Source organism: Pseudorca crassidens, chromosome 21 (genome assembly GCF_039906515.1).
Source record: "Pseudorca crassidens isolate mPseCra1 chromosome 21, mPseCra1.hap1, whole genome shotgun sequence".
Classification (NCBI taxonomy): domain Eukaryota; kingdom Metazoa; phylum Chordata; class Mammalia; order Artiodactyla; family Delphinidae; genus Pseudorca; species Pseudorca crassidens.
Window position 1 is genome coordinate 20,775,500 of NC_090316.1, and position 22,529 is coordinate 20,798,028.

The 22,529-nt window shown below is 45.8% G+C and overlaps 1 protein-coding gene and 1 long non-coding RNA gene across 3 annotated transcripts in view; one reads left to right on the plus strand and one right to left on the minus strand.

Annotated features, from left to right (window-relative positions):
- The window catches only part of PDGFRL (platelet derived growth factor receptor like), a 47,400-nt gene that overhangs the window by 16,599 nt on the left and 8,272 nt on the right, over window positions 1-22,529 (plus strand). For both annotated transcript variants that reach the window (XM_067721576.1, XM_067721575.1), the window contains exon 3: window positions 18,792-18,943. In XM_067721576.1, coding sequence (XP_067577677.1) covers window positions 18,792-18,943 — 152 coding nt within the window. The remainder of the gene's footprint in view (window positions 1-18,791; window positions 18,944-22,529) is intronic.
- Window positions 4,737-9,033, minus strand: LOC137215924 (uncharacterized). Its single transcript, XR_010939490.1, has 2 exons — window positions 8,932-9,033; window positions 4,737-6,041 (listed from the first exon to the last, which is right to left on the minus strand). It is a non-coding gene; the product is annotated as an uncharacterized lncRNA (long non-coding RNA).

Genomic DNA, 22,529 nt, shown 5'->3' on the forward strand with positions numbered 1-22,529 from the left:
CTGAACAGTTAGTCTTTGACTTACACAAACAATCCTAAACCTAGATGATTTAGCCCTTGAATATTTCATATTTTCTAGGAGTATTTTCAAAGTTATATTAGCCCAAATCTGTTTGAAAATATCTTAAGGACTCAGAGTGAAGTAAATATGAATCTGAATCGAAGAGAAATATCCTGGAGCTAAAAAAAACAGTTTTGACTTGGCATTAAATAGGAGTCATTTCAAAGCACAGTTAGGGCTTTATAAGAAAGTAAAGACAGATGTGGGCCCTGAGGACTTTATGGAAAAATGTGAAAAAACATCTAGTCATAACTCTATATCAGACAACAACAACAAAAATCACAATTTCTTTGACACCAGAGATTCGACTAATTGGTTCTTGACATCTTTCCCGGAATGTGGCGCCTTTGGATAGAGAGGTATTCATCCTGTGTTTTCTTTTCCCGTGGAATGAGTTCTTTCCAGTGTGCTGATGGGCTTCTGAAAGCCTGGTCCTGTTAACCAATCTGGGTAGCTTTCTGGAACTAAGTTCATATGCTGCCACGTTTGTCCACATGTAACCTCCTGACCAGGAGAGGGAGCATGTTATGGAACAGAGAGGTTAGGTGGAGGCACAGCTAGGTTGGAATCCTAACCTGCAAAGTAGGTCTTTGACGAATAATTACCCTTGAACCCAGTTTCCTTGTCTGGAATATGGAAATGATATCATCTTCGGTAAATGCTGTCTGGCCGATGGTAAATGTTCAAATGTTCAATAAATTGAACCTAGGCAATGCATATTACTAGGCAATGCATATTTCTCAAGTACAATAACCCAAGTGATCTTTGGGGACAGTTCATTCTGACCAGGACTCACTTAAATCAGGGAATTGTGCACAGCCAACATGGCTTCTGATATAGAGGATCCAAGAAAGTTTGCACATCCCTTTGCCCCTTTCATTTAATTGAGCAATTCTTTGAAATCTGGGCCTGTGTTCCTTTTCTCCCATGAAAGCATAAGCCCGTTGAGGGTAAATACAACATCTGATGGGTTCATCAGATTCCTAGCACCTAGAACGGTGCCGGACATATACCAGAAACCAGGTGATATTGTTTGGTTTCCCCAGGGGCTTAGCATGACAGAGGTCAGTTTCCAGTCATGCTGGAACATTAAGATCGTTACACTTAGTGCCGAAGTGTGTCCTGTATGTGTGCACTGTCCTGGGTAGGTAACGACAAAGCATGAATATATTTTATATTGAGGACGCCAAGCCACTGGGATCTAGCCCGGTTACCTCAGGGCATTTGTTGCATGTTGATCTCAGGAGTCATTAGTCAGTTTTCCCCCTCTACCTTCTCCCTCTGTACCCACCCTGCCCGCTCTGTCTTTGCTTCTCTCTTTATCTTAGAATCTAGAACCTGTCATGTCTACTGAATTCTTGAGTGCGTCCTAAGTAAGTTATTTTGCCCTCTGTTTTTCCTTCACTCCCACTTGGAAACTTCCAACCCCAGACAAACCTGTTCACCTCCCTTCTCTTGTCGGCACGTGGCCCCTGAGCACAGCTGGAGGAAACCACACAGCTGGCCCGACGGGTGCCGTGCGTTCGTGGTCACCTCATACATGCCTGGCAAAGCTGAATCTGTTTCTCTAGTGAGCTCGTGTTTTCTCTCTTCCTAAACCTCTGATCTTCTCCATCTCTCACTTCCAGCTAGTGCAGGTCTCACGGAATTCACTGAGAAATTGGAGCCCTTAGAATTGCCCTAATGTCCTCATCACATTTCCTCCTTCCCTGCACTTACAGTTATAGTGGGGGAAGGCTCTTTCCTCTTGACGAAGGCCAAAGCAGCATCTGTGCCCTGGATCTCCTCCTTACATAAGCCTTCCAGGAGCTGAAGACCTCCGTTATTGCCTCCTTGTTCTGAGTCTTCAACCTCGCTTCTCGAAGAGTTCCTTTCCCTGAGTCTCCAGATGGAGAAGGCCCGCCTTGGCCCTCACGTACCCTCTGGCCGCCCACCTCTCTCTTCTTACCTTCGCAGCCAAACCTCGTGGAGGAGCCTCTCTCTACACAACTCTCTCCACTTTCTTCTGCTGTTCACTCTTCAACCACTCCACCTGACTCCTGCGGAGGACTCCACGTGCATTTTATCACCAAGGTCAAGGTCGCTCAATCCAGAGTTCTCCTTTCAACCCCCATGTGGCTGGCCCACCAGGTTCTTCCAGCAGAAGAGAACGCCCTCCTCTTGGCTTCCTCAATGCCATATTCTGCCCATTTTCTTTCACCTCACGGGCCCCTCCTTGGGGTTTCCCTCACCGGCTCTGCATCCTCTATTCTTCCAGACATTTGAAGTTTGTGCTGTGCCTCTTCTTACCACGTGCTGCCAGATCCCCCCATTTATCACAGATTAGATTACATGTTTTCTTCCGAGCTCTGGGTCCCCAACTGCCTGCTCACCTGCCTGGATGTTTCCTGAGCCTTTCCTTAAACATAACCCCCTATAACTGAGCTCCTGGTCTTTCTCCTGGTCATCTTCCTGTGTCCTTCAGTTCAGTGAACTGCATGAATTCCATCCGGTTGCCCTTGACCAGAGGCCTAGGAATCACCTTGGACTCTTCCCTTTTACTTCCACATCCAACCAATTTCCGTGCCCTAATGATGCTACTGTTTCATTACTTCTGGAATCTCCCCACTTCTTCCCGCCACATCAGCATCACCCCCAAGTCTCTCACTTACAGCAAGAGTCACACAACTTGCCTCTGTGTACCCAGTCTTGACCTCCGTCTTACACGTAGCAGTCGGATCTTTCCCAGAAGCACATCTGGCCACGTTGCTTTCCTACTTCAAGCCCTTCAGGAGAGCGATTCCGTTGCTCTTAGAATAAAGATGAAACTCCTAACACGGCCCACAAGCCCGTGCATAATCTGGCCCCTGTTTTTCCTCTGCTTCCCTCCCCTTTCACTTCACTCTCTTGTTGTCCACACTCCAAGCTCCATGGACTTTTTCTGATCCCCAGTTGTGCAAAGTCCTTCCTCCCTGGGGCCTTGGCCCGTTTGGATCCTTCTGCCTGTGATGCACATGCTGGATTAGCTGCTCACCAGCCTTCAGATCCAGGCCTGTCACTTCCTCAGGGAGCCCTCCTTGCTCTCAGCCACTGCCACTAGGCCCCAGTTACACATCCTCACTGGAGCCCTTCTCACCGGTGGTGCGGTTACCATTTCCTTGATCATTTGATGTATGTTTGTGTCCCTTGCGAGGCTGTAAACTTGGCAAAGGCCGTGTCTGTGTATTTGCTGTTGCTTCCCTAGCAGCCAGTTCAGGACCTGCCACCCTGTAACTCCTCCACAAGTATTTCAGTGAGAGAATGGTGTGCGGACGCTGAGCCTACAGGGGGTGTCAAGTCAGGCCCCTGTGATCGCAAGACCTGCGACTCTGGGAACAAGCTCTGAACTTTAGAGCCCAAAGGGACCTTAGCGGTTACCATGCTTAAGCCTCTCTTTGTATCAAATGAGGAAACGGACAGAGATGATAGATGGCTGGTCCAGAGCAGCAAAGTGGTGGGTGGCAGTGTGAGTCTAAACCCTGGCCTCTCGGTTCCCGATGTTGAACTGTTGCCCTGCTCAAGTGCGCCAAGGCACGCCTGGTGGTGGTAGGCGCTTAGACTGAAGGACACTCTTGGTTTAATGAAGTAGTAGCTTCAGAGAAGATAGATTTGTTGTCTACGTTTCTTTTTCTTCCTCCCTCCCTCCTTCCCTCCTTCCCTCCTTCCCTCCTTCCCTCCTTCCCTCCTTCCCTCCTTCCCTCCCTCCCTCCCTCCCTCCCTCCCTCCCTCCCTTCCTTCCTTTTTTAGCTCTTTGGATACTAGACTAACACATCTGATTTACAAAGTTAAGATTCAAAACAGAAATGAAAAGGAGACACTTTTTCAGAGTGGTGCATTGATTTCTTGCTGGGACAGCTTCGAATTGAAAGTGATTGAAATTTCACATTGATTTAGGATAACTTTTTGGATATCAGAATGTTAAAACATTACACTGGGCTATTTAGAAAGGAGAACTCTGTCAGAGAACCGCAAATCACGCCTCATCCTAAAAGGTGGACTTCGATCTCCCCAGAGGATGGATGTGTGTTCCTCTGGGTCTCCTATTCTGCAATGATGCCAGGTCACTGGAAGGTCCACTAGATGGCAGCTTTGAGCTGTGCTACAATTGTCTTCCTTTCACCAGTGAAAGAAACATCTCAAATGTGGACAGATTGGTTAAAATAATTGCACACTTTGTGCTTTCACACAAGTTCTTTCATCCGTTTAGGCAACTCAGCAGTCACAGTTTCAAGTTATATCCTAAACAATAAAGAATTCAATTTTCCAACAAACAAATAAAAAGAGGGGTGGGCATTTGTAATTATATACCCACGCCGGGATAAATGCATTGACAGCTCTAAGTCCATCTGAGTTTGAGGAACGTGCTGAAGATTCTGTATTTCCAAGTGCTGAAACTGATTCAGATTTTAATTCCTGACTCAGTGCATCCCAATCACATTTTTTTTTGAGATCAGAAACAGCAAAGGTTTTTTTGACGATGGTTGTTACCATTTTGCTGTTTTCTGACACTTTTGCCTCACCCCTTCCTGCTCTCCTGCTTTTCATCCATCCTCCCACCTCGTCCTCCCTTAATTAATTCTGTTCCTCTCTTCCAACAATTTTTTTTTTTGCATCTATGATGTTCAAGGTCCTGTGCTAGGCAGAAGCTGGAGACATGATAGTGAGCAAGCTAGATACAACCGCTGTACCCACAGAGTTTTTACTTCTATGAGAAGACAGACTATTGAATAAGCAATTTTAATATGCAGCTGTGTGAGTGCCTTGCTAGCAGAAGTACAGAATCCAGGAGGAAAAAACTCAGGCTGATATGTGAGAGCTGAGAGTTAACCAGGTCACGAAAGGGCTGGGAAAGGAATATCAGAAAGTTGCAGAAGGAGGGACCAGCACAAGTAGCTTCCTCTAGCTGAGAAAGAGTACAGCCCCTGGAGCACTGAGGTTGTGCAGTGGGGAAAGAGGGTAGCCCTGGGCAGGGGAGGAGAAAGGAGGTGAGCAAGGAGACAGGATGCTGGAAGGCGTCTGGCCAGGGAGGGCCTTGTCAGCCACATAGAGGAATTCAGTGCGAAATCTAAGGGCACTTGTGAGCCGTTGACTTAAAGCCTTTATAAATGACACACTTAGAAAGTACAGAGGGCTATACTGCACAGTGTGAGGGCTGCTACTCTGTCCTCACTGTCTTTAGGAAAAGACAGCATCACTTCCCAGCCTCAGGTGGACCCAATCTCCCTCCAAACACCCTGTACCTGTTTTCCACACACTGGGGTCTACAGACATATCCTTGGACCTAACACTTTTTCACCACATATACGTATTTTTTCATTTTGTTGATAGCATAAAAAACATTCATAGAAGAATGTTCTGGACTATATGATCCGACCTCTGGTTGAGCGATCAACACCATCCATTTCCATCTTCTCTGGAAACATTTTGCTTCTTCAGTCTCAGCAAAACACACGCGCAGAGTTTAGAGCAGGGGAATTCTTGGCGCGATATCGAGCCAAGGAAGAAAAGACGAAGCAACTTAGGGGCCTGGATGCTGGCTGAAGTAGAAATCAGTGCTGGGTAAGAACGGGGGTGCCGGAGATTGAAGCTAGACAGTTAGCCATGTCCCAGCAGTGAAGACAAGCTGGCTGACGTGCTCATAAAGAAACCCCGGGCTGCTCTCTGGAAAGTCAGGTCCAGGCATCGTCTTTCAGGATGTTTCTGTGGTGTCTGGTCGGATGTTAGCATTTCTCAATCAAGAGCTGGAAGTTCGGAGGAGTGGACGGAGTACAGGAGATCTCTTTGATGGCTGGTTCCTCTGAAAACAATAAATAGCTTCTAGAGAGAAGGGAGGGCATCTGGGTGTTCGTTTGGCCGCAGTTGGCAATGGTTTATCCACCCACACACAACACAAAGGGAGGGTGGGCCGAGGAAGCAGACAGTGGGCTCCGGGCCAGTCTAATCCTGCCTCCGGGAGGGGTGGTCTGGGGGCATTTCAAAAGAAAAAGAGAACGATGTTAGCAAGTGTTTGTAAACAGAAAAATCCCACTGTCAAGAAGGAATCTGTGCAGACTTTGGTAAATACTGTCTTTCGTACTCTGGTGCTGTACTGAGGGAGAGGTCTTTATTTTTTCCCTTCAATTTATTTTATTTAGTTTGGTTTTTTCCTTCAATTTATTTAATTTTATTATTCAACGTTTGCCAAACATAATTTGATGTTTATGTTTGGTAAACACGGACTCTACCATTTTAACCATTTTTAAGTGTACAGTTCAGTGGCAGTGTGTACATTCATATCGTTGTGCAGGTGTCTTTTTAATTCAAACTCACTTTCCTTCAAAGCTCGTTTCACTTCATTATCTGAGCAGGACAAAGATGATAAGGTTCGATGAAAATCTTAGCACCCTCCCTTTGCTTTCCTACTTACCTGGAGGTGCTCTTTGGGTCCAGTTTGCTGTGGGAGATTGAAAGTCTACCCTGGTATTTACCTCCAGATGGATGTCTACCCCCAGAAAACAGTCGGGTTCAAAATAAATGACTTATCCTGCCCTGAAGGTAGAGCCCTCTCTTCCCAGACTCAGTGGCACCAGCGCCAGACACAGCAACATCTCCCCAGAGGTGGATTTGTGGGCGTGGCAGGATGCAAGATGTCTCCAGGCGTACTAGATGTTCCAACAGTGTTCAGGTTGCAGAAAAACATGGCCTGTTCCATTCAGACATGAGTGGTGGGAAGGGGAGCAATAATAGAACCAGCCTCGTAGTTGCCAGGATAGAATGAGGTCATGCAAGTAAAGCATTGGCACACACACTAAGCCATCTCTATAAAGCGAGTTATTTTTATTCCCAAGATTGTACCCAAAGGAGGTGAGTCACAAGAAAACAGCCAGGTTTTCAGGAAGTTTGTTTTTAAAAATTGTTTCAGACATGTATTTCAATCTCATACAAACTCTAGACGTCCATGATGCCATGGAGTGCGTACTCATATCCAGACGCATGGTCCTGTGACACTCCAGCTGTCCTCAGTCTACGAGTCGTCAAGGTGGGGAAATGGGTTGAAGTGCATTATTCAGTTTGGGGAGGGAAATGTTTTCTGATCTTATTTTAAAAGACACCAAAACATTCAATTTCTTGAGCATTCTGGTTAAGTCCAGGTTTGATGATCCCAGATGTGCTGCACTGCATTAAAATACAGTACGACGATGATCGTAAAGTCAAGTTAATGCATCAAACCGAAGACACTGCAGGAATACCACACATTATATGTCACGGTAATTTTGGAGACTGTTGCCAAACGCAACATTGTTTACAGTATACCATGAAGTGATGGCATGTATGTTACGAGTGAACCCTGCCTTAAAAAACGTGTATAGATGTGAGTGAGGTTTAGGGGTTAATGCGCCAAAGTGAAGGTGGAAGTTGCCGTAGCATGATAATTTTCTGCCAAGCATCTAAATAGGCAAAATGTAAATAAAACCATTTTGTGAGGTATGTCAGAGGAGGAAGCAGGCAAAGAGGAATAAAGGATAAGCTGTGGGAACTTTTATGTCCCCTGGTATACATGGTGTACAGCTGTAGAGAATGGTACTTTATAAGGAAAAGAAAAAAACAGCAAAACTAAGATGTCAGAGCTCGGCCTCTAGTCTCTGGCTTGGCTGCTTTAGCAGAGACATCCACCCACAGAGGCAGGCATGAAGTTGCTGCCCTTGGGAATCTGCTCGGTACGTCCCATCCCACGTTCCCGACCTGTTCCCTCTGCCCTGGGGCCTCAGGATCCTGCTCTCTCCTCTTGTTTGGTGCTTTAGTGATCAGATCCTCTGTTCAGACTGCCTTTTGACCTGGATCCTAATTTTGCCCTGAACTCTGCCTTTCAGAGCACGTGCTACTCTACTGCCGAAGCCCGGCTCCTAACCCCACCCACCGCTTAGCGCTCAGCTTCCATCCGGTGGCCCACCTGCCGCGGAGGGGCGATCACACAGCGCAAGCTCACCCTTCCCTGGAACAACCCTGCTCTTCTTTACGAACTTGACTTAGTCGCTAGGACAAGGCAGGGGTGATGGACCCTGGGTACCAAGCAAAGTTGACACAAGGGAGAACGTGCTCTCACGCACTTCGTTTACAGAGGGGCTCACAGAACGGCTTGTGATGTGGCGTCGGCTGGTGGGCGTCGTGGGGGAAGAGGTTGAGGACAGGAAGTGTCCGTATAAAAGCAGAAGGGGTGACTGCAGGGTGTGTCACAGCTTGAGAGTAATAGGCGGAGTTATAGTTAGACTAATTTATACATAAAGACAGTCCACTAAGTCAGGAAGGTATATGTGAGAAGAAAACCAGAAGTGGCCCTGACCACAAGCAGCTTATGAACTCGTGGAATAAATGACATACATCCCAGACACAGTTACAGCCTGTGGTCCAGTGTGAGTGTGCGGGGCCCATGGGAGGAGAGAAGGCAGCTGTCAGCATGGGCTGGACAGCCAGGTTGACTCAGTGAGTGATTGGTTACCTAACTGTAGGAGACCAGTTTTGTTTTGTTTTGTTTTGTTTTGTTTTGTGGTATGTGGGCCTCTCACTGGTGTGGGCTCTCCCGTTGCGGAGCACAGGCTCCGGACACGCCGGCCCAGCCGCTCCACGGCATGTGGGATCCTCCCAGACTGGGGCACGAACCTGCGTCCCCTGCATCGGCAGGCGGACTCTCAACCACTGAGCCACCAGGCAAGTCCTGGACCCTACATTTTATAAGGGACTAGGTTAGACCCCCCCACACCCAGAGGCTAGGGGCTTTCTCAAGTTTGCACAGCTTTTAGTGAAAGTAAATTAGACTTGAACTTAATTCCCAAGGCCCCTCTAGTCTCTACACCAAGAAAGCTGTCTATTTCTTACGTTTCTGCTGTTTGCTCAGAAGATATGCCATCCGAGTGGCCTCAGGAGGAGTGGGCGCCTTGAATACATTGACGAGGTGGGAGATTTGGGCTGTGAATCCACTGTGCCAGGTGCGAATGAGGTCAGCCCACAGCCTCTGCATTCACTATTATAACTTGGCCACAATACGCCCGTTGTGGCCAAGTGCCAGCCCATTAGTAACCCACAGCTTGTTTTCCTAACAAGGGTGGTGGAGGCTTGCTCCATTGTCTCCTGTCACTCCTCTTCCTGGGCTTATTCTTCCCTGAAGGCGTGGCCACGAGCATTCAGCTCAGCAGAACGGGAAGATCTCTTTTCATGTGACCTCCCGCCAGAGAAGTGCTGATGGCCTTATTCTACACAGTGAAATTAGAATTACCAGAAATGTAATAATGGAAGTTGCTAACATAAATTACCCCATACACAGAATCATATGGGGGCCAGGTTTAAAATTTGACCTCACCAAAATTACGTGACAACAATGCTTTGCTTGTTATTTCTATGAGTTTCTCTACATGGAGCACGCACATCTGCTAAGTTATCTTTTGCCATCACTGCACACTTCCTCTACGTCACTCATTTGGTCAGGATTTGGTTAGGTATTTGAGATAATAGACACATGCTTCCTTTCCAACGCACAGTGGGAAGCATGGCAGATCCTTTTCCAGGACTTCCCAAGGATTCCATTCCCAGCTCTGACTACTGGCTCTGTGACCTTGGGTGAGTCACTGGATCTCTGTGAAATGAGGGATTCAACCAGATGATCTGTAAGGTCCCTTCTGGTTCCAAAATGACCCTGGAACTTGTACTTAATCTAACGTGAGTTAGATGATATGGGGGCCAAGGAGTTAGGACCCTTGGACAAGAATTCTGTTCTGCACATGGTCACCTGTAACTGCTGTCTGCATCACATCACGCCATGTAGAAGGCTGTGAGTGACACAGACAAGCGTGAGACGTGTTCCTGATTCCTGCTTAAGAAGGACCATTTCACTAGAGAAATATAATAGGAAGTTGAAAAGGTTACATACTAAGCAGTATGTGTGTGTGTGTATATACACACACATACATAGTGATAACGGGATCAAGTGCAGAGTGTGAGAAGAAGCTTAGATCAGTGTGTACTAGGGCAACCCCAATAGCACCTAAACTTTGTGAGCACTTATTCTGTGCCAGCATCTTTCCAGGAGCTTGTACATTGATTAACTAACTAAATTCTCATAACAACCCTAGAAGGTAAGGACGATTAATCTCCCTGCCTCAGATGAGGAAATTGAGCACAAGTAAAGTTAAATAACTTGTTCACGGTCACAGAGCCAGTAAGTAGTGGAGGCAGGATCGAACCAAGGAATCTGACTCAGTGCATGCTCTTAACCACCATTTTACAAATACCACCAACCATAAAAGGTCTTCCCAAGAATAGAACTTGAAAGAATAATGAGGTTTAGGTCAGATGGAAAAAGAAGAGAGCCTTTCAGAGGTAAAGAGAGGGCTGGAGGGCTGGGATGGAAACCAACGGATGTGTCTGGGTGGGTGAGGAGTTGGGCTGGATGGAGAGGAGGGTCCACGATGGACGTGTTGGGAGAGCACAGGAGCCTTGGATTCCAGGCAAAGGCGGTGGCATTCGATTCTGTGCACACTGGGAGCTGCTTGTGTTGTAAAGCTGGAGGAGATAATAAAATGGTTCTCAGGAAAATAATCTGATGGTTTTGTAGAGCATCTGAAACATTCTTCTAGAAGGATCGATTTATAGGCTCATAGAACGTAAGGAATGGAAGAGAGACGTAGAGTCGATGTTGACATCAAGATCTAGATAAAATTGGAAGATTCCCCACTTACAGTGTTGACAGTGTGTCTTGAGATTTTCAGTGACCTTCCTTTTTTTTTTTAACTGATCCATGGGGTTTCTAACTTTCTAAATTAAATGAGCACGTATTACTTTGTCATAAGAGAAGAAAAACTGTAAGAAAAGCAAAGCAAGTTAAACTGCTTAAAAAACTGCAGAATGGATGTTCTGCAAATGTATAATCAGGGATGGCTCATTGGTACTTTAAAAGTCTGGAGGTGAGTTTTATATTGTGTTGCCTTTATAGCATGTGGCTGTGCACATTATTCTAGGCGGCCTGACAGGGTTTTCTGTTTGGTTAACCTCTGGTGTTTCAGGCCTGGTGTGGGCTTGTGGTGTCAAAGGGATATCCATGCCTTGTTTTCTTAAGACCTGGAAATCTCTGAAGGAGGAAGAGGAACTTTTCCTTTGTAAAGCAGCCAGATCGGTTGGCAAGAGAGGCAAAGAGGAGAGATGCCGCCAGCAGGCTGGAAGAGGTGGGGTGGGAAGAGAAAGGGAACATTCCATTACAGCGGTCAGAGTGGGGTGGGTGTCCAGGAAAGGAGCTGGAGAATGAGAGAGAGGCTGGCAGGGCTGGAGGGACATCACGAATGTGAGCTCCTGTGAACCAGTTGAAAATGCCTACTAGAACTTCTTTTTAAATAGCACAGAGGAATCTGGCATAAGTCATTGTAATGGAAAAGACCCAAGTCACATTTCATATACGTTCACATAAGCTGTTGTTGGGATAGAAATACTGTAGTTATATTGCCAGGGTTTTGAGTACGTCCTTGGACAGTATTCAAATATGCAGACAGACAGATATCTAGATAGATAGATGTATTTCAGCTTAATTTCTGATATTGGAACTATATTCACTTTGAAGTTCCTCAGTTTACATATTGGGCTCTCTACTAGTTCCTCATACATATTTCTTTTCATCTTTTTTCTTTTTGGTCATAACTGTGGAGCTTTGATATATTTTACCCAGGATTTGTACTCTGTTGATGTGGCTCCATTCCCAGCATATGGTGGAGCAATTATTTTCTGACACATTCTTAAAAGGAGCCTTAGAGTAAACACAGGCCCTGTACACACACTGGAAACATGACAAGCAAATACTCACTAATCTTTATCTCCCTTGATGCTTGGCACCGTTCCTTGCATGTAGTAGAAGCTAATAAATAATTTATGATTCTGAAATGAATGTTATTTGAATAAGGAGGATATTTGATTACATCTTTTTTGTTTTTGAAGCCATCTTTATTTTTTTAACATCTTTATTGGAGTATAATTTCTTTACAATGATGTGTTAGTTTCTGCTTTATAACAAAGTGAATCACTTATACATATACATATGTCCCCATATCTCTTCCCTCTTGCATCTCCTTCCCTCCCACCCTCCCTATCCCACCCCTCTAGGTGGTCACAAAGCACCTAGCTGATCTCCCTTTGTTTCAGCTTACCCTTCCCCCTCCCCGTATCCTCAAGTCCATTCTCTAGTAGGTCTGCATCTTTATTCCCATCTTGCCCCTAGGTTCTTCTGACCACTTTTTTTTCTTTTTTTTTAGATTCCATATATATGTGTTAGCATATGGTATTTGTTTTTCTCTTTCTGACTTACTTCACTCTGTATGACAGACTCTAGGTTTGATTCCATCTTTTCACCTTCCTCCTTACCTTTCTGTTTTATGCAATGAAGTCATCACAGAGTCTCCCAAGGCAGAATAGCTGGGATCATATAGTTGGGTGGCCCTAGGAAAGTTATTTAAATTGACCTTCAACTACTGCTCCTGGGACTCCAACACTGACTTGGGAAAGTTACCTAACCTCAGTTTGCTCACCTACGACAATGGGTATAATAATAGCACCTAACTCTCAGGGCTGTTCTGAGGATGAAATCAGTCCAAATGTGCAAAGGGCTTGAAACAGTACTTACCATGTGTTAAGCACCACTTAGATTTTAATTATGAGTCGTAGTTTCATCATCACCATCCCATGGGATTGAGAAAGTGTAACGTGTACCTTGGGTGCTGTCAGTTATAATGGTAATAACTGGTTGTTTTGCTGCTCGTTTCCTTCAACCACTTGCTGAATGGCTAACTGTCCATTTAAATAGAAAAGGGGGTATCATGAATAATACTGAGCTAATTTAATCAGATCTTCCAGGTTTGAGGAATTTTTTGGGGGTGTGTGTGTGTGACAATATTTAACAAGATTTACAAGCTAGATAGAGGCACCATTTCTCAGTCAAAATTCCTTCCGTTCATTTCATTTCGGTAGGATGGAAATCCATGTCCTTTTCATTTACAAACATTCGTAACCCGAGTCTATATGACACTAGATTAGAAGCTCTACCACTTAGAGTTGGGAGACTTTGGATAAAGTACTTTGTAAGTTTCAGTGTCTTCATCATAAGAGGGGGAAAATAGTACCTCCATCCTGATGCGGTCGTGAGGCCCGTCACAGTAACAACGTCTAGAATATATTGAGCTCTTACTCTGTGCCAGGCTCCGATCTAAGTCTTGAGTGAACTTGAAGAGCTTAGCCTAATGCACTTCATAAGTGTTAGATATTATTGTTGTTGTTACTAGGAGTCTGTAGGTGTAGCCGGACTGGAAGGCGTGAGCTCTAGATAAGGAGTCTGAAGGTCATGGTGGAGCTGGGATTTGAATCCTATCAGTGTGGCTCCAAAGTCCATGATCTTATACCTCATGTGATGCTGCCTGTCACCCCAGTCCTCTGGCCACCTGCCTTCCAGCCCAACTCTCTCTGTTATGAATTGAACTTGCCTTGGTCTCCTTTCAGGGATCTCCTTCCCTGGGAACATACACCCTCTGTTTGGTGCATGTTGAAACTCTCTGTCTTGAAGCTTGTCCTGGTCACCCTCCTTGGAATGCCCAGGGCACTTTGCATGAAGGAACTTGAGAGCAGGGAACTCTTCAGACATCATTGTGTCCCTGCCTCTCTCCTCCCAATACTCCCATTTCATTTGCACTAATTGACTATTTATGGAACCAATGAACTGATTCTCTTGGAACCCAGGGCTCACCTCCCACGCTTGTCTTATAGAGTCTGGGGGAAGGACAGGAGCGTGGATGACCCCACCACTGTCACCTGGTCACTTCCCCCTGACTTTGGGAGCCATCAGTCCCCTCCTCTGTGCCATCCCATGATGTGGTCCCCTCCAGAAAAGAGTAGGCTGGGCTACATACATGAAGTTTCCAGCCTCCACCGATGGGGATGGACGCTGTGTATGTAAAGGCCAGGGTAGCCCATTGGAAGACACACATACACAGAATTCTAAATATTGGACAAATACTCCTTGAAACCTGGACTTGTCCATCAGAGTTCACTGTGGGTCAGGTCTGGAAGTGCTGGTTTGGAATAAAAATGTTTGGGGTGAGCTGACGTGCTGGGGTGTTCAGAGCTGCCTCCAATTAATGTAAATTCTGCTTTACTTTTTCTGGGGGGGCAATTTGTTGCAGCACCTCCTTTTATTATTTTTATTTTTCTTCAGAGTGATTCTCTAGTTTTTTTAAAAATTTATTGAAGTATAGTTGATTTACAATGTTGTGTTAATTTCTTCTGTATAGCAAGGTGACTCAGTTGTACATATATATATTCCTTTTCATATTCTTTTCCATTATGGTTTATTCCAGGATATTGAATATAGTTCCCTGTGCTACACAGTAGGACCTTGTTGTTTATCCATTCTATGTCTAATAGTTTGCCTCTGCTAATCCCAAACTCCCAGTCCTTCCCTCCCCTCCCCACCCCCCCTTGGCAACCACAAGTCTGTCCTCTATGTCTGTCAGTCTGTTTTTGTTGCAGCACCATTTTTTTTAAAAAAAGCTCCACTCACACCTTGCACTTCTTCCATCCCCAGGGATCTGTGAAGTAGTTACAGGAGGAGGGAGGGTCTACGGTTGAAGCATCTTGGGACCGGGCTCTGCAGGACTCAGTGAATCCTCGTCTTCACCTCCTGGTGGAGACTCTACCCCCAGAGGCCTGAGGTCACCTCCCAACCCCTTGGGTAGCCTGCTGCTTGGACTATGTGAGACCATCAGTAGAAATGGACATTTTAAATCCAGGCATTTAAACTGTAATCCTGCTAAATAATTTGTTTCCTGTTTTACATTGTTTACAAGAAGAGGGGGTGGAAAAATCCAGAAATGGTTTCCAGTGCGTTTCCTTCCTCCCACCCCCAATCCTGCTAAAGATACAGCATGGTGGTAGGGTTAGCCCCAGTGCTCCCTTTTTATGTGTGCAGTTTCTTTCCTGGTAGGAATGGCATCTTACAATTTCTGTCACTCCCGTGCTAGGACATGCTGGGCCCACAGAGGTGCTCAGTACATTTATTGATCACTTACTGATTTCGTGCCCTGGGGTCTGAGCTCCATAGGGAATGTGGCCGGATGTTTCGTTCCACCTGGGAAGACTTTCACCTCCATTGTCTGTCCGCCTTTGCAGCTTTTATCTGCTGAAATCAAGCTCCCTCCTCACAACTGAAATTACTATCTCGGTTGCCAGAGACTTTCATTCTGCCAGATGAAGTGTGTGTGTATGTGGTCATGAATCTCTCTGAAAGGCATTAACCATCAATTTCTTGAATCTTTTTTTTTTTTTTTTTTGCTGTACGCGGGCATCTCACTGTTGTGGCCTCTCCCGTCGCGGAGCACAGGCTCCGGACGCGCAGGCTCAGCGGCCACAGCTCACGGGCCCAGCCGCTCCGCGGCATGTGGGATCTTCCCGGACCGGGGCACGAACCCGTGTCCCCTGCATCGGCAGGCGGACTCTCAACCACTGCGCCACCAGGGAAGCCCTTGAATCTTTCTCCTTGATGATCCCCTTTCCTGATTCTTCTTTCATTGCTGATTCTACTTTTCCCCTCCATACACCTCTACTTTTCCTACTCGCCCCGATTTGGCTCTAGATTTTGTCCTCAGCCTTCTCTTTCTTCTCCACACTTTTTCTTGTTGAGTTCATTTATTCCTTAGCTGCTGCCCGTACCCACTGCAGACGATTCCCCCAAATACAAATCTAGAGCTGTTTTACCTCCTCTGTGCCTGGCCTGTATTTCCAATGACACCACACGACATCCACACTTACCTGGCCCACATTTTATCAGAAATTCAAAATCTCCAGTAGTGAATCTATTATTTGGTCAGCCCCATCTCCTTTCTCTTCTCAGCTATTCCATCTTAGTCAGTTAAAACCTCATTCTTTCCACCGCGTGGAAATACAGATCAAGTGGTCATTCTTCATGTGTCTTTCTTCCACCTCTTACACCCAGTCTGTCGTAACTCTTCCCCAAGAAAGCAAGCCTTGTATTCACTTCCATTCCACTGCCAACACCCAGCCTGGCCCCAGTGCTTGCTCTTCACCCCAGTAACGGCCTCTCCCTCTCGCTCCTCCCCCTGCCTCTCCCATACCTGTTCTCCCCACTCGTACCCTGGCTAAGGTGGGCCCAGTGCTTCCCACCTCCCAGACCGGGCGGTCCCTGCTGCCTGGTGAGTGAAATGTGTACCCCTCTCGCTGTTCTCAACCACATGCCCTGTGACTCCAACCCCCTCCCTCCATCTCCTTCTGTAATTAATGGATTAAATCCCCAAATCAGCACTGAGTGCCTTCTACCCACCATGCACTGGGGACACAGCAGTGAAATGAGCAGAGCAGGTCCCTCCCAGCCCCCTGCGGCTGTGTTCTCCGGAGCCAGCAAGCTCGCTGTCTCTCAGCCCCTGCTGTCCCTCCACCTCCACCTTTCAAAGTCCAGCTGCCTTCTACCTCTTCCACCCGCAGTGATGAATCCCTTCTCAGAATTCCTACTGCTCTTGCTGTGAGCAGCGCTTTAGTTACACTCTGATCTTTTCATGTATATTAGTTTGAGCTCCCCAGCTGGATTGTAATATCCTCGAGGGCTACTGGTTTTTTTGTTTTTAATAAATTTATTTATTTTTGGCTGCGTTGGGTCTTCGCTGCTGCGCGCGGGCTTTCTCTAGTTGCAGCGAGCAGGGGCTACTCTTCGTTGAAGTGCACGGGCTTCTCATTGCGGTGGCTTCTCTTGTTGCGGAGCACGGGCTCTAGGCATGTGGGCTTCAGTAGTTGTGGCTCGTGGGCTCAGTAGTTGTGGCTCATGGGCTCTAGAGCGCAGGCTCAGTAGTTGTGGCGCACGGACTTAGTTGCTCCACGGCATGTGCGTTCTGCCCAAACCAGGGCTCGAACCCATGTCACCTGTACTGGCAGGTGGATTCTTAACCACTGCGCCACCAGGGAAGTCCTGGGCTACTGGTTTTTATTTGCGGTGCTAGCCATCCCCAATTTTGGGTGTGCATAGTTTTCATTGTTGTAGTAGTGTTCACAATAACTACTACTAACCTGCAGTTATATGTAATTAAGATATAATTAGGAAAATACAGTGAACAAGGCATGGCATGAAGTACTTTGTATGCATTTTATCATCTAATGAATGTGTATTGGGTACATACTTAATTGAGTTAAGGAAGACAGTTTTGTTCAGCTGTTCTCCAGCTGTGGGTCTCAGGGGAGTCCCTTCTGCTCTGTGACACTCAGTTTCCTCATATGCAAAATTGGGAACTGGATTCCTGCTTTTTTTTTTTTTTTTTTGGATTCCTGCTTTTTAAGGTTCTTTCCAGTTCCAACACTGATGTTCAATTTCATTTCAGTCCCCTTGTTTCTAGAGAAACTTTACTGTATACTGCGCACAGATTTGTTGCTTAGGGAATATAAAACAAATAGGGCACTATTCGTGCCCCCAAAGTTTTCACCATCCATCGTAATAACAGGAAGCCAGAGGTGTCGGAGGGGTGAGAGGACAGAGCCAATTACATCACTGGGAGAAAGCAGGGAGGTTTCTGAGTTGGTTCTAATTAGAAGCTTCCTGAAGGAGGAGAGATTTCCGTTCAGTTGAAAGGAGGCAGTTGAGGGAGTGGGAGTACAGAGCATCTCCTGGCAGAATGGGTGGGCAAAGCAGCTATTCAGCAGAGACCAGAACAGGTTGTGTTGAAGACCAACCAGCGAGATGTTCTGCTGCGTGCTAAATTTAAAGTGGTGACCGTGCTGTTACTGCAACCTATCACAGGAGAATCTCGCCTACATCAGAAAAGTATGTGGATCCCAGAGGGGATTTGAGATGCATCCTCAGGTTGAAACCATTTATTTTGGCATCCTCACACGCCAAGGCCACGGTGGGGGAGGGCATCCATCCCGAGGATGACACATATGGGTTCCTAACATCATATAATACAATGAATTACTATGACAATCAGCTAATATTAGTGTTTAATAATAGTAAATATTTATGTCTCCTCATTTCAAAAAGGACCTGAAGGGGTTTGCAAATATATTCACATGCAACAAGATAAAAATACAAGAGATTAAAAAATGAGAAATTAAAAGAAGAAATAATAGTGTGAGGCCAGAGGAGAAGTGCCCAAAAGCTCTGAATACTTGACCAGAGGTGGGTGCATGATAGGGGCTCCGCGTCTCAGCAACCAATGCATCCTTTCCTGAAAGGGAAGTTTTTATTTTTAATAATGTAGCACCTCAAGGATTCCAAGCTTGTATTCAGAGCCTTATTCTTATTGATCAAAGAGGTTTTGCTTTCATTCCTGTTGACTGCTATTTAAATAAACTCATGAGAAATGAAAGCTGAAAGCAAGACGCCTGCCCAAGGCTTTGTGGCTGAACTTGTGCAGCTGCGTCGCAATGCACCAGTGATTTTGCTTAAGGAAACCCCAGTCCTGAGGTTGAAGAGAATGTCTTCTCCTTAGAAAATGTGACTTCCTTCTAGGAAAGGCCTTTCTCTCTGCCTCCCCCATCTACCCACCCCGCCCAGCACACTTTTCCCCAAATACACTCTTTTATTAGTCAGTGCCATCTGAGAAAGGGCACTCTGCCTGGAGCCGCTGGGGCTTTATCTGCGAGGATGATGGAGCAGGGAGAGATGGGCGCGAGGCCCCAGCCCCACCGCGCCCCGGCTTTGCTCTTGTTGACAGTGTGAAGCAGCACGAGCGCTACGGCCAGCTGACCCTGGTCAACTCCACCGCGGCCGACACGGGTGAATTCAGCTGCTGGGGGCAGCTCTGCAACGGCTACATCTGCAGGAGGGACGAGGCCAAAACGGGCTCCACCTACATCATTTTTACAGGTAAAAGGTTGGCTGCGTTAGTGGAACTCTTCAGACCTCTGGACCTGGTCCATATTACAGGTTCCCACTGTCTGCTGATTATCAAGTAAGTACAATCAGAGCGCTCACTGTTTGCCAGGCTCTGGGCTCAATGCTTTACATCAATTATTTCATGTAAGTCTCACAAGAACCCTTCAGGGTCAGTACTAATATCATTTTTTTTTCCCAATGGGAAAGTTGAGGTTTAGAGAGATTAAGTAAGTCCTTCAGGTCAGACTGCAAGTAAGTGGCTGAACCTGGATTTGCACCCAGAACTGTCTGGTTCCAGAGTCTGTACCGCATTGTCCAATATTGTAGCCACTAGACATGTGTGACTTTAAATGTAAATGAGGATTAGTTAAAATTAAAGCTAAAAACTCAGTTCCTGGGTGGCACTCACCGTGCTTCAAGTGCTCTACTGGCGCGTGTGGCTGTAGCTGTCCTAATCGATGGTGGGGACAGAGGACCACCCATCATCACAGAAAGCTCTATCGCACAGCGTTGCTGTAGACTTTCGGTCGCTGTGCTCTCAGAATCTCTGATGCGCTCCTTTCCGGAAGCTCCATAGTCACAGGATGCCTGGTTAAAGGCCTCCGCGCGTTTGTCTTTGTAAGTACCGTGAGCTGAGGTTTGGGGGCAGTGTTCCCAAAGGCTGCAGCCTGTGTGGCTCCAATCCTGATGCCTGAATCCCAGTGAGGTGCCTGAAAATAGGCAGATCTTCTCCCCTGTAGGGTCAGATCTGGGTTTGCCAGGTGGAACTTGCACTTGGAGAAACGGGCCCTGGAGAGTAGCTTGCCAGCCTCCTTCCTCTGCTGAGATCTCTAAACTCTAGAGTTTGGAGGAAGATGTTCTCCGACAAGGCTCAGAGGTCAGGAACAGCTTTCAGGAATCTTTCAAATGCTACGCCCTAGCGCTGCTGTGGTCCAAGGCATTTCAGGTGAAGCCAGGAGGCTTTCTGAGTGGGCAGGGGTTGCCACAGTGACTTAGGTCTACAACTCAAATGACCTTAGGCTCTGGCCTTTAATGAACGCTTTAGCAAAATCTCATACATTCTCCCCTCCTACCCGAAGAGCTCCTCTCTGGCAAGCAGATACACGAGCAGGGTGCTCTGCCGTTGTGGAAACACATGCCTCTCATTCCATTTCCACAGTACCATGAGGAGGTAAGTGGAAACTACTTAATTATCTGTTTTAGAAATAATAATGCTGATGCTGAGACGCAACAGGGCAGGTGATGTGTTCCACGTTCCATGACTTCACGCGGCGGAGTAGAGAGTCAAACCCCGTTTTTCTGATCCAGGATCCAATGTTCTTACTGCCTCAACCCACTTTTAAGACAAGGCGATGGACAGATTGACAGGCACACACGAGCTAGCATAAATGGTGTCGTCAGAATTGCTGACAGTTGTTCATGGGCCATCGCTTCTGAGTCTCATTCTGGAATGTGCCACCCAGAAGTGCCCATGTGCCCTTAGTATGATACGACACCAGGAAGCAGCAGTGGAAAAGGCAACTAATGAAGACTAACAGAGCCTGTTGTTCTGGACAAGAACTGATACCACATTTCAAATTGCAGAATGAAAATTCTATGTGGTGATTAGCACTGTCGTGTCTTCCCCAAATAGTAGTTTTTGGAGCTGAGGTTTTGAACTGAAGACCTCCCTCAAGCCAGACTGTCTCACTAGGGCCATAGGTTCTCTGAGTTCTGGAGGTAGATCCTCTTAACTTACGGAAGCCCTTTTGTGCATCAAAGGAAGGCTGAGAAAAATCAATATTTATTTCAACCTTCAAGAAACCTGGATCAGGGACACGACCTAAAGCGTTGTATCGTTTTCTTATTCCTCGGCACTAGGAGTCCAGTTGGATTTTCGGTATAAGGTTTAGCGATGTGTCTTTTCAGCCACTGGGTGGGTTTGGAAAACCAGGATGGGCTGTTACGGAGGCTATTGGCTCTGGAGTCTTTCAGAACATATGCTTCCCTACCACCCACACAGAGAAAAGTCTGGCATTCGTTATGTTTTTATGTTTCCTACGGTTTGATTGCAAACACTGTGAAGCTTCTTTTGACTGTGGTTAATTTGCGCAATTTTTGATGAAGCAACTGCCACATGTTATATTTAATCTGCATCCAGGAGGCTCTCAGAGGGTTTTTCCCCCCTCTCTAACTTTATATTGAAGGATAATGTATACAAAGGGAAATACACAAATCATGACTCTACAGCTCAGTGGGGGATCCTCAAGGGAACTGTACATATGTAACCACTACCCAGATCAAGGAGGAGGATATTACCAGCAGTAGGGCTTCTTCATAGTAAAAGGCATAGGCTCCAGTTTACAGATGTAGTGAAACCACATTAACAAGCACTTTACCAAATGTGGAGTTTGTTATCATTTGGATTTTAGCTTATAGCCTATTAACTAAGTTTTTTTGAGTGGGGGGCATATGTGATCTATAATTTTAAATATAAACTTGAACATACTTTTTTTTGGTAGATGGAATCTACTGATGGCAAATTTTTTTTTTATTTTAAAGGAAATTCAGTATTATTTTTCAAGTTACAATAATCAAATGAATAAAATATTTTATGTAGTACATGCTTAATAAATGTCAAGTGATGAATAAATGAAAATTTGACAGGTTTAATTCATAGATAATAATTTGTTTACTCATTCATATATTCTTCCTGCAGCCTTTCTTACTCCATTCACTTGGCAAATACATATTTTTTTTCTGTTTGTTAAAGCAACGGGTGTGGTCACTTCTTTCAAAGCATGGATTATAGTACAGGAAGTAAGACCTCATTTTTGTGTTCTGAAGTTCAGATTGTCCCCTTCTACTGGCTTTGCTTGTTGGTTCAGATTCCTCCATAAAACCTTAAAACAAACGTTGTTTCTGAATCTGACAACCATACATTCCTTAAATACGTTTGCTAAGAAGAGACCTTTAATACTATCTGCTCCAGATTCTCCTCTTTACAAATGGGGTTGTTGAAGCACAGAGAGATGAAGTGACACGTTCAAGGCCACACGGACTTATTCTGTGTGAACACAGGGGTGTTAGGTACGATGTTGATCAAGGTGCCCTCGCCTAAGCCTGAAGGTCAGTTTATCATGAAGTGGCACAAGTCACCCAGGCTGATGGAAAGTCTTGCAAAAGATGGAGACTCAGTAAGCCATGATTCCATGTTACAGAAGCTGGTGCTCAGAGCTAAAGAACGCTTGGCCCATGGAGACATTTGCTATTGTGTCCAGGAATTCTGTCCCCAACCTAAAAAAACAAAAAAATCGTACAACTGGGGCACAAAGGCTAGTGAAGAAAGCCAAGAATAATTGTTTCGGGAATACTGTAGGAAAACATAGGAGACAATTGAATAAATGTTGAGTGTGATTCAGTTCAAAGATTTCTCTTAGATATTAGTGTAATCTCTCACAGAATGATCCAGAAAACAAAGTATTTAATGTGCCATGCCCAAAACAAAAAGCAAAACCCCCCAAACCCAATCCAGAGTCCCTTGACTGTCCTGAGGGATGAATGGATAAACCAGTCCTTACTTCTGTAAGATAAAAAT